At 40.9% G+C, this 12446-nt stretch overlaps 1 protein-coding gene across 3 annotated transcripts; it reads left to right on the plus strand.

The window, feature by feature from the left end:
- The first annotated feature begins 1584 nt into the window (after positions 1-1584).
- flvcr1 (FLVCR choline and heme transporter 1) lies at positions 1585-12426 on the plus strand. 3 transcript variants are annotated; one of them, XM_077552689.1, is made up of 11 exons: positions 1593-2699; positions 2811-2835; positions 4935-5079; positions 6381-6521; positions 7015-7082; positions 7828-7931; positions 8142-8252; positions 9246-9351; positions 9491-9605; positions 9684-9751; positions 10766-12426. In XM_077552689.1, the coding sequence occupies exons 1-11, from the start codon at positions 2155-2157 to the stop codon at positions 10841-10843; spliced, it is 1506 nt and encodes a 501-aa protein (XP_077408815.1). In that variant the 5' UTR covers positions 1593-2154; the 3' UTR covers positions 10844-12426. The 3 variants fall into 3 exon arrangements, 2 of the variants coding, with proteins under 2 accessions (XP_077408815.1, XP_077408814.1); XM_077552688.1 differs by having other exon boundaries at positions 1593-2835; XR_013289426.1 differs by lacking the exons at positions 9684-9751; positions 10766-12426 and adding an exon at positions 9061-9110 and having other exon boundaries at positions 1585-2835; positions 9491-9542.
- Positions 12427-12446: the final 20 nt, after the last annotated feature.

Below are 12446 nucleotides of genomic sequence, written 5' to 3' on the forward strand. Positions count from 1 at the left end.
GTTTCCTCTGGACTCGTTCCCAGGCGCAGCGGGCGTCCGACTCCACCCGGCACCACGTCTCCCGCCGCCCGTCCACGTCCTGGAGCGCCTCCGCCATGTTGCGTGTGTTTATTTGGGAAAGCTGCCGGCCCAGATGGCGTGTACGTGGAATGGGGACGCTGGGGTTGCCGTGGTGACGGGAAACTTGAGGCGCCACGCTCCAAAGATCTTGTGTTGGGAACGACTGGCCACTCTGCTCTACTTGAAGTAGGTGTTCGATCTATTTGTCTATTTTATTCATCAAATTCATTCATTAATCAAAAAAAAATGATCACCAGATGAATTGATTATTAAAATAATCATTACTTGCAGCTACACTACTCTCAAAAAAGCAAGATACATTTCACAAAACTGTTTGAAAAAGCTTTCAAAGAAAGGAAAAAAACAAAGCAAATTAATTTAATTAGATTTTTAGTGAATGTGCACAAAAAAAAAATAAATCCGATTTTGCTCCTGGAGACGAAACCTTCTGAATGTTGTCGTTTGTGAAGACTTGCATGTTCCTGTCATGTGCCTCGCCGCCACGCCGCCAAGCTCCCAAGGCCTCGTCGGCGATCTCAAAGGATTCTCGACACATGAGCCGGTCGGGAGGCTTTTCTCGGTCGAGATGCAGATTAGGATTAGTGCATTGCAGCTAATGATGTATACACTGACTGGCCACTTTATTAGGTAGACTACACAATAGGGCTGGTAGGGTGGGGGGCCTTATAGTCTGTGTGGAAAAATGATCACCTCAGAATCCTGCAGGATAATAAAAAAAGATCAAATTGACTGCAACAATGACACTGACGTTGCGAGGGATGAATGTATTGTGATAGGCCTATATTTAAATGAGACAATATATTAACAAAGGAAGAATTGAATGTCACTGAGGTGTGTGTGGCCTTTTCAGAACATTTAGCTTAAAAAAAAACTCTACGTTCTAAATCAGCAACCTTATGTACTGAAAGCTCAAGAGCTAATTAGAGCTGCACCGTTACACAAAAATATGCAGCATCCAACACTTTGAGATTCATTTTCTTCTACTTTTCTTCTCCGTTTTTGTATTTTTTTTGTTCATACTTTGTTTTTCATAATTTTTATACTTATCTGCCTTTCTGTTCATTTTCTTTAAACATTTTTTGCAATTTTATGGACATATGGTCATTTTCTGCTTCTCTTCCTTTTTTGGTCATATTATGGGTATTTCCTTTTTCTTCTTTTTTTACATTATTTGACTTTTTTTGCCAGCAATTTTCTGACATTTTTGCCAGCAATTTTTATGGTCATTTGCGAGATTTCTTTTGTTTTGGGACATTTTATAGTTCTCTCTTAAATGTTTTCTTTAACCCCCCCCCCCACCCCCTTTTTTTGTTGTTGTTTGCAATTCCAAAAATATTTTATGCTAATTTTCTGCCTTTCTTTTGTTTTTGGACATTTTAGGTGACCTTTTTGAACATTTTCTTTTCTGTTCCCCCCCCACCCCCTTCTCACTTCTCTGACATTTAAGGCAATTTCATGGTCATTTTATGGTAAGTTTCTGCTTTTTATTTTTGGACATTTAATGGACACTTTTTGGACATTTTTATTTATTTATTTAATTTTTCATACATTTCGTCTCTTTTTGACTATTTTTTAAAATAATATGTATTTATTCTTTTTATTTGCCTAAGTCGTTAATTAATTTGAGGAATATTTGATCTAAACATAAATATGTAAAAAATATATACATCCACCCCCCCCTTTTTTTTTTTTTTTTTTTTTAAATTTTTAGCGCTCCACAGGAAGCCACAGAGGATGGCTAAAGAGGCGCATGTGTCTCCAAAGCCGCAGGTGCAAGACCCCTCATGCTCGAAATCATGTCCACTTTATTTTATCCATCCTCCATCAAACTGTGCGCGTGCGCGCGCGTCCGCTATGCACCGTTGGGTGACTCGTAATCCACGCTCTCCGATTGGCCGAGGCGGCGTGGGGCCATCCTCTTCCAGCAACAAAGGATAAAGGCGCACCTCCTCTACCGGGAACTTGCCTGCTCACTCGCGGGACCGCCGTGACGAGGAAGCAGGTCCCTTCCTCTTCGTTTCCTTCCGGCGCACTAAAAAAGAAAGCAAAAAAGAACGGAAGCCAGCTCGTGCGATGGTGGCGGCGGAACTGGTGCAGGAGCATGTTCGCGCGGATGCCGCCTCACCACCTGACCGCATCACCGAGCTGGAGGAGGGGGCGCTCGAACCGAGCCCCGGATCCGGCGGCGCCGGGGACGCGGCGGCGGAGGAGGCTGCGGACGAACGCGACGCGATGCTGCCCGACGGAGAAAGGCAGCCGATGAAGAAGCAGGGAGATGAGAATGATGAGGAGGAAACGGAAGTCAGGCGCGCCGAGACCAAACTGTACTGGCACAGGTTCGTGGTTCTGGCCGTGTTCAGCCTGTACTCGCTGGTTAACGCCTTCCAGTGGATCCAGTACGGCATCGTGGCCAACGTGTTCACGCGCTTCTACCGGGTGGGCAACGAGAAGGTGGACTGGCTGTCCATCGTCTACATGCTGGCCTACCTGCCGCTCATCTTCCCGGCCACTTGGCTGCTGGACCGGCGCGGCTTGCGTCTGACGGCGCTGCTGGGCTCCGGCCTCAACTGCGCCGGCGCGTGGTTCAAGTGCGCCAGCGTGGGCCGCGACCTTTACCCCGTCACCATGGTGGCGCAGGTGGTGTGCTCCGTGGCGCAGATCTTCATCCTCGGCCTGCCCTCGCGCGTCGCCTCCGTGTGGTTCGGACCCAAGGAGGTGTCCACCGCCTGCGCCACTGCCGTGCTGGGCAACCAGGTGAGCGACGGGCGCATGCGCAGCTGCACGTGGCTGCGATCTAGTGGGATTTTCAGTACACTTTTTTTTTTTATTCTTTTGTTCGCTGTGTTTGGAATTATTCACACATTCACATTCACTATAATATACCTTGAGATACGAGTGACCTAATTCATGAATTTTGCTTTAGATACAAGCTATGTCGTTTGGCCGATATTGTTGAAGTTTACTGTCAAACTTGACATAATACCAAAGAAGTGCACATTATCGCAAACTACATAATTTCACGTCTTGTCGGCTTAATGCTAACAACACAATGCGAAATGCCATACGCAGGCTAACGAATAGCATCTGTGTCAAATGAACACATGCAGTCGAGCAATATCACGATAATCACAGCATATGTTTTTGATCCTGTGGAAAAACAGCAATTACTGAGTCACTTTTAGTAGTTGTGAATGTCGTCTTCATTTGTGTCTTCATGACTACAATATTGCCCGCTGGTGGCCAACTTGTGCACAACAGTCAAATTTGCAAGTGAGTTCTTGATGACCCCAGAAAACGCGTGAATAATTGCCACTCAAAATTGCCACCTTTTTTCCCCAAAGTAAAAATAAAAGTACAGAAATTAGTAATTTTTTTTGTTTTTTTGAGAAGGCTGGAACTGATTAATGGTGTTTGCATTCATTTTGATGGGGAAAGATGATTTGAGGTAGGAATTGGGACTTTTATTGAACTAAAAAGATTTCTAAAAATGCTGACCTAGTGATTCGGGAGTAGGGAATGCGGTGACCGTGTTGGGAATCGTTCACGTATCTTCTACTCCCTAATCGCTACGAGGGAACTTTTAGTGATCTTCTTGCACTTAACTTTTTTAAAACTCTCAAGGCCAGTGAGGTACAGTGACAGGAAGAACAAGTAGTCGCCACACCACTGGAGATCAGAAAGTACAAAGAAAACCCTTTTTCATTTTTCTTTGCTGTTGTGCCTTGAGATATCTTTTTTTTGTGTGTAAAATATGTGTCTTCCCTCGATGCAATAATGGTCGGGTGACACGAGTTGAGTCATGAGGCAAAAGCCACGAGAGCGTTTCAAAACATTTTTGAAATAGTTTATCCCTCCCACTCAAATTGGTAGGTGCCAAACTGTGAGTATGCGAGGATCCACTTTAAAAAAAAATAAAAATAAAAACAATGGCTTTAAAAATGCGCAAAATGGTCGGTGATGCTAACAATACACATGACTTAGCATGGCTAATGCGATGCTATGTGTTGCATGAATGGCAGCAAGTTCTTCGTACCTTTTGCTGTTGTGAACAGAAGCGTTCAAAGATGCAATAAAGTGAACTCAGTGACTCGTTTCTAAATATATCCAACATGTTTAATGATAATTGCCAAGAATGAAAGTTATGTAGTATTCGTTAGTGGAGACGTAGCATTAAACTGTCCTAACCCTAACCCTAACCCACCGTTTCTGTTTTGCTAGATTTATTTGTTTTTTTTTTATTTGGGGGAGGCTAAAAGGGTTCCTGGTGATGCATTTTGGCATGAGCCCACCACTCTGTTACCAAATAAGAACCCTCAGCGTTTATCTGGCACACGTGACGCCGAGTTAGCTAGCTAGCTAGCGAGCTAGCTCTGCCTCCATCCTGAAACCGCACCTTCTGAATGCCGCAATTTACAGAACAGCTCGGTGCTGTGACTTTAAATCACAAGTGTTATGCTTTTTTTTTTTTGTCATTCAGGATATGTAGTATGTTGAAAAACAAAAGCATTGTGGGCATACTGTAGAACTACAAATGACATATGAACACCGGTTAGCTCGCAAGCTAGCTCCTTGTTAGGAGAGTTGAAAGCCTCAGGACGACTCCCTTTTATATACTTTTTTTTTCCCCCCCTTCCTATTTTTTTATTTAAGTTTTCCATACTTTTCTGTGCAGCAAAAAATACAAACTTGGGGTGTCTTGCTCAAAGGTACATGTCAGGGAGTGTCTTGGCAGATGAAGAAAAAAAAAAAGCATTGACATGTTAACGGCTTATCTGTGTGACTGTCACATAAACATTGCCTGTGTGTGTGTTTTTGTGTGTGTGTGCGTGCGTGTGTGTGTGTGTGTTCCACAGTTGGGCGTGGCCATCGGTTTCCTGTTGCCTCCCGTGCTGGTTCCCAACACGCCTGACGACGTGGAGCTAACGGCGCACAACATTAGCGTCATGTTCTATGGCACTGCCGTCGTCTCCACCGTCCTTTTTGTTCTCACCATCATTGGTACACACACACACACACACACACACACATTGGTGGGAAGTAGCCAAGTAGATTTTTTTTTCTGGTGTCTCTACTCAAGTATTTATACTTCTGTTGACTTTTATTAATTCCCTACATTTGAAGAGAGATATTTCCTATTATTTTGTCCGAATTTTTTTTTTTAATTTTATTTTTTTGTTTACAAGAAATCAACCCAATTTTGATTTTTTGGTTTCTCAGAACAGGAGTTGAAACTTTTCTTTTTACTTTTCTCAAAGTCTTTTTTCCCCCTCCAAGTATGTGAATGTGCAAGTCATGTGTCATTATTAGGGCATGTCCTACTTTTGGCTTGTGTTTATATTACATGAAAATATGAGATGGGAACTTGCTGTTCCGGTTTTCCGACCTTGGCAGTCAAAATGTGAGAGCAGCTTTCATATGCTGGTGTTGCACTGCGCTCCGGGTGTGACTATTACATTGTATTAAAAACACAAAAGTGTGTATGTGAAATACTATTACATATTTTATCTACTAATTAAGCACAATGTACGACATCAGCCCATCCGGCTTGCCGTGATTTCCGCTTGCAACATTTTATCTATTTTTTATTAAACAAGTCAAAAGCTAACCAATGTCACGTGCTTACAGAAGCATAGTGCGCTAGTGGTTAGCGTGTCTGCCTCACAGTCCTCGGTTCTGGGTTTGAATCCGAGCTCTGACCTTCCAGTGTGTAGTTTGCTTGTCTGCGTGGGTTTTCGTCATCGAACATTACAAAAACAATAATTGAAGAAAAAAACAATTACTTAACTCATTCACTGCCATTGACGGCTATAGACGTCAAAAATTTAATTTGATCTATTTCTATTAGTTTAACATTTTTTCCTCACTTTTGTTAACAAGAGTATGAAAACCTAGAATTTTTTTATTGTACATTTAGAATATATATAAAAGTTGTGATTAATAGTGAAGTCATGCAATTAATTACAATTTAAAAAAATTATATTTTTTTATCGCGTCAGGCGGTAATTTTTTTTTATTGTAATTAATCGCATGACTTCAATAGTTAACCCACGATTAATCACTAATTTTATATCCGTTTAAAAACAATATTTTTTTTCCCCTAGGTTTCATACTCTTATTAACAAAAGTGGAAAAAAAATTAAGCTACTAAAAATAGTTTAAATGTATTTTGGACGTCTATAGCCGTCAATGGCAGTGAATGAGTTAATAATTATATAAATGATTATTTATTTTTTTTTAATACATGAAAAATGAATAATTGTGTTTGTGCATCCAAAATTACGAACGTGTTCTCGTGGCAGTGATGAAGGACCGGCCGCCGCTCCCGCCCAGCCAGGCGCAGGCCGTCCTGCCCGAAGGCCCGCCCCCGGACTACTCGTACCGCCGCTCCATCGTCAACCTGATGAAGAACAAAGCCTTCATCCTGCTGCTCATCAGCTACGGTGAGCCGAGCCTACGCGTGGGCAGGCAGACCGATTGGATTGATCGATCGATCGATCGATCGATCAATCGATGCACTTGACAACAAGCACTTTGGTAGCTAGTGGACGATTGTTTAATTTGTTACAATGCTTTAAACAATTGATAATTAAATGTGGAACGGCATATATAGACAGACAATATCACAATACTCACAGGCATATATTCTTTATCTTCTGGGGAAAATGGCTAATTTTACAATAGCTCATTGAGTCACTTATAGTAGTGGTGAAACTCTTCTACCGGAAGGAGCCACCATGATTTAATCTTGACGTTTCATACTCGACATTCTAAGGATGTTGTTACTTTGTTTTTATAAAGAGCAATGTTACAAAGAACTATTTCTCTTATTCGAAAAGATGAGTAGAGTACGAGTAGATTCTCCTGAGATGCTTGTACACGTGCTAATTTTGTGTTAGCATTTGGGTTGAAAGAATCATCTTTTTTCCTTTTTAGGTATAACCACGGGCTCCTTCTACTCGGTGTCGACAATCCTCAACCAGATGATCATGGCGTGCTACGAGGTAGCACATAAACGTTACGTCTGCCGCATCTCAATGTGTACTGTAAAAACAAGTGCCAAAAAATACGGAATCTTTTTGTTGACCATTCTGATTCCCTGCAAAAATGCTCTCAAAGTTAATATTTGTCATTTAGGAGTTAGGTCCTCAGTAGTTTATAAAATGAAACAAAAAGCTTCATTTTTATCAAAATCAGTGAACTTTTGAATGCCAATTTTATTTGTATAGCACATTTCATATGGCAAGCATAAACTCATTGTACTTTATTATAAAAAAAACAAAAAGCAAGATGGCACTACATTTAAAAGCATACTAAATCAATACAATAACAACAAATCAAATTTCAAGCTTGTGAGAAGAATGTTTTCATTCTCAGTGAACTTCGAAAACCAGTTTGTCTCAGTATGGTGACTATTACGGTGTCATGGAGCACTACAGAAATCGGTGAATAATCTTCGATACAATAATCCCAATTTCCCACTGGCAAAGCCCCCGGCCCCGATGGATTTCCTACCGAATTTTAAAAAAAAGATTAGGAAAATTGGCACCACTACTTGTATCCGTATTCATTGAATCCTCTGAATTTGGTTTATTAGGACCTGATCTAACAAAAGACTGCACTTTATTACTGTTGAGCAGCTGAAATTGGCAGGATTTGGACAGTTTTCATTTAGCGATTCATTGAGCCATTCATCGCGCACACATAGGAGCACATTTTCGACACCAATTTATTTTCTGTGTTGGTCAGAACCAAGAGTTGAACGCGGGGAGGATCGGGCTGACGCTGGTGGTGGCTGGCATGGTGGGCTCCATCCTGTGCGGTCTGTGGCTGGACCACACCAAGACCTACAAGTGGGTCTCACGTGCAACACATTTCATCTGATGTTTAAGAACCTACAACAAAAAAAAAAAAACGTTTTAAATATAAACATAAATGCATGATATCTTATGACAATCAGCTTTTCTATTTTGATTTGATGAAAAAAAAATGTTAGCGGAGGTTTTAGGAGCTATCCAGGCCCACTCCCAGTGATTGCGGTTTTTTGTTCGTGTGTGCTGCAGGATGACGACGCTGTTGGTGAACTGCTTGACGTTTGTGAGCATGCTGATCTTCACCTTCACGCTAGACCTCAACAACATCTACGTGGTCTTCTTCACGGGCGGCCTACTCGGGTAAACACCTCCTCATCGCACAAACTTACCCCCCCCCCCCCACGTCCTCGCGTCAACTGAACTCGCATGCATGCGCCGTTTGCATACAAATATCCATCCGCAATTTTGAATCTGGTTTAGTTCATCTCATATATTTTATTTCTTCACGTTCATTTTTTTATAATGTACGGAAGCGTATTGCATTCACTTGGGAAAAGTAAAACAACTCCTGTTTTTGTGACAAATTTTTTGGAGGAGCTTTGTTTTTTTTGGAGTATTTTTTTTTCTGTTTTTCTGAATTTTTTTTTTTTTTTTCTGTTTTACTGATTTTTTTTTCTGTCAAAAAAATATTCCGAAAAACAGGCTGAAAAAAATATATATTCTGGAAAAACAGGAGTAAAAATTACTCAGAAAACAGGGAAAAAATGTATTCAAAAAAACTGAAAAAAAATATTTAAAAAAAACAGGAAAAATATTATTCCGAAAAATAGAGCTGGTCTGTTTTTTTTTTTAATTTAAAAAAAAAAAAATTTAACCTCTGAACTTCAAGTGACTCTCAATAAAGGAATGAATGTGTATAACTGTATTGTGGTTTGTTCTCTAATCTCTGAGAGAAACCCCTTTTAAAAAAATATTCTGAAAAACAGAAAAAAATATTAAGAAAAACAGAGGAAAAATACTTTTAAAAAAAGGGGAAAAAATATTTTTTAAAAAAACAAAACAGAGCCCCCCCAAAAAAATTGTCAGAAAAACAGGACTTTTTTGTGAATGCAATACGCTTACGTAATAATGTAGTAATAATATATAGTGCTGTTTTTTTTTCGTACAGTACCACAACGTGGCAAAGTGACCTTAACTTTCTGGATGGAGAAACTCCATGTGAGGGTGGGATTATGCAAATGAGCCAATTTGTGATGTCACAGTAAAGTTATCTTTTTCACACTTGATGGGCGGCCATTCAAAAAAAATCACGTTGACATGCTCGCACCCATTGAACTGGGTTGTGTTTTGTAGCTTCTTCATGACGGGATATCTTCCTGTGGGCTTTGAGTTTGGCGTGGAGATCACCTACCCGGAGTCGGAGGGAACGTCGTCCGGACTCCTCAACACTTCGGCGCAGGTTTTTAGTCATGTTTTGTTCAAATAATAAATGCGGGATCAAAAAAAAAGTCTACACACTCAAAATGTCACATTTAGTGTGATTTACTTGGGCTCATTTTTCATGATGATATATGTTGTGTGTATTTTTGTGTGTGCAGACATTCGGGATCCTTTTCACGTTGATTCAAGGGAAACTGACCACCTATTACGACGACCCGTTGCCAGGAAACATCTTCCTATGCGCGTGGATCTTCCTGGGATTAGTGATCACTTGTACGCTGTGTGTGTGTGTGTGTGTGGGTGTGTGTGCATCTGATAAGAATGCCAAGCATCCCTGTGTTGTCATTCCAGTCTTCATCAAGTCCGAACTAAAACGACACAACGTCAACATCGGGGTGACCGGCAAAGACCGACAAGCGGTAAGCGGGGCGAGGCACATTCCTTCATGCGTAGCCTCTTTCATGTGCCGTGCAAAAAAAAAAAAAAAGAAAGAAAAAAAGTCACAATGTCAACTAGAGAGCAATTTGTGCTCCCTTGTGGAGAAATTGGTTCCTCAAGGTTGTCGATATCAAGGACGTATGACATCTTGGTGGCCTGAAGATCTCTGTCATTTGGGGAGGATCTAAGCTAGCTGCTACCAACAAGCTAACCTTAGCCAAAGTTAGCCTGTTGGTTGAAAGTGATCGAAGAGTAATAAAAGGGCTGCGCAATGATTCACATTTTAATCGTGATCACGATTTTGACAGCCAATGAAATGGTTGTCTGCGATATTTCTATTTCAAATATGGGCTAAGCTACGCCGCTAATCCCGACCAGAATACAGCCAACCACCAGGGGGCGAGCGCAGGTTTGAGGCTTCATGAAGCTGCCTGAATAACAAGCAAGCGAAAGGGAACCACTCATGTTGTCGGGACCTTACTAAGTATTCTTAGAAAGTTACTAAGGTACTTTCAGAAAGCTTAAGAGTAAAAAAAAAAAAAGGGGGTGGGTGGGTGGAGAGCACCCTGGTGCGTGTGTGCCAACATTCCAGTCAGCGCGTATCCCAGGATGCAACCTTTAGATGCCACGATGGACTTTGCGCTTTTGTTTCTCTCCTGCCTGTTGAAGGACTCGTCGACCCCGGAGCGGCCGAGCGGCTCTCGTTTTCCTCTTGAGACAAATGTGGCAACTCCATCGATTTTCACCAACCAATCAAATGGGCCCTCGGGTCACCTGGAAAACGTGTTCATCCGTTTTTCCTTTGCAGTTACGCTCGCTTGTCTCTCAAAAAAAAAAAGGGCTTTTTTTAACTCATTGACTGCCAGGCGTGTTCACAGCAAAATCCATTTTCGAGCATTTTAACGGATCTTTTAAGGGATGACCAGGTGGCTAATATTTTTTGAACCCTCCTGTTATGTTGTGGGTCAATGAAAGTTGCTGTTTGTTTCTTTCAGCTTCCTACAAAGTGTCCCTCAGAGAAAAATCCCAAGCTGGAAGCTTCGCTCAGCTTTGCCAGGGAAACGTCACTGTAGCCAGGACGTCCCGACGGCCCGCACGACCCCCAGGCGGCCTTGGAATTCTTTTGTGCTTTCTTTTTGGACGCCGGTCGGACCAGTGGACGGTTGGTGAGCGCTGGCTTTTGCGTAGTTTACTTGAATGCATCGCTCCCCTCGGTTTTATGGATGAAAGGACGCTCGGCAAAGGTGAGGGAAGCGGACGGACGGAGTTTTGGGACCGGTCCACTTCAGTCTGGTCATTCCAAGTTTGATGCGTTAACATATGCAAAGCCTAAACTCAACTTTATTTATACAGCACCTTGACAACAATCTAGAACATAAAAGAAGAATAAAATAATGATGGCAAGAAAGTCAGCAGAGCTGTTGAAACAGGCTGCTGATTCACAGTCACCTTTTTTGGAAAGATACTAGTACGCTTTTTGTCCTCACTCAATTAAGTGCACTACTAGAACGAGTACATCTTACAAATTTTGTGAACAATTAAATGAGACTACCTCAATGTCCAACTAGTAGGCAAAAGTGATACTAGTAATGGAGAAAATGTTACCGGTAAGGTAGTCATTCTACTGGTGCGCTTAATACGTTTTTCTCGTGAAGACAAAGTGGTTACTAGTACGCACAGACTTTAAGCTGGATATCAAGGATGGTGCAGAAATGCTACGAGAGTTTTTCATACACACAAAGTCGATGTACACATCTGCTACGCACAACTTTTTATACTTGACTCTGCGTATGTGTGTGTGTGAGAGAGAGAGAGAGAGAGAGAGAGAGAGAGAGAGAGGGGTTGGGATCGCCATCTTGTGGTCACTTAAGGAAAAATGAACAAAAAAAGTGCAACGTGATGACGTCGTTGAGCTTGTTTCATTTTTATGGAGTTTTCTTTTTTACCATTTTTTGTATGTTAACGAATAGTTTGATGTCATTTTTTTTAATAGAATATGAGCTAACTAGTATTTTTGCATGTTAATATGCAGACTTTTATTTTTCAGAAATTTTTAGTTCATAAAATTAATTAAGGAATTATTCAAAAGAAATCTGTTCATTTGTTATTTTATTTATTAGTGAGTTAAACGCAATAAAATGTCACATTTTAGGATTTTATTTTTTTACTAAACATATTTAATTTTGGCATTGAGCGAGTAGGAAGTATTGCTTATTAGGTTTATTTATGATAGATATTTGAATGTTTTTTCTTTCCATGAGAATTTGAGAATTTTTTAAGTTGTGTAACACTTCTGACATGTTTCAATCTGTCTGTTACTGACACTGGAATCATAACACTGATATAGTTCATTTAACATATGTGTAAAATTGACCTAAAAAAAAAATCATCGTGTGCATTCCAGCACACACGGCATCCGAGTTACTGACTTAACAAATAACTCATAAATATGTGAACACTCATTTATTAACCACAATGTGAGTGGTGGAAATGGGCGGATGAAATTATTCAATTTCAATGTTTCCATGTTGTTGCCTGTCAACTGCTGTGGGGAGTCACTTACTTGCTTCCCAAATTTTATTTACCTTTTATTCCAAATGACGACTATTACTATGAAACATTTGTGTCATTAAACTACGAGCGATTTCATGGTGAATGTCTTCGTGTCACGCCTCA

Source organism: Vanacampus margaritifer, chromosome 19, assembly GCF_051991255.1.
Source record: "Vanacampus margaritifer isolate UIUO_Vmar chromosome 19, RoL_Vmar_1.0, whole genome shotgun sequence".
Classification (NCBI taxonomy): domain Eukaryota; kingdom Metazoa; phylum Chordata; class Actinopteri; order Syngnathiformes; family Syngnathidae; genus Vanacampus; species Vanacampus margaritifer.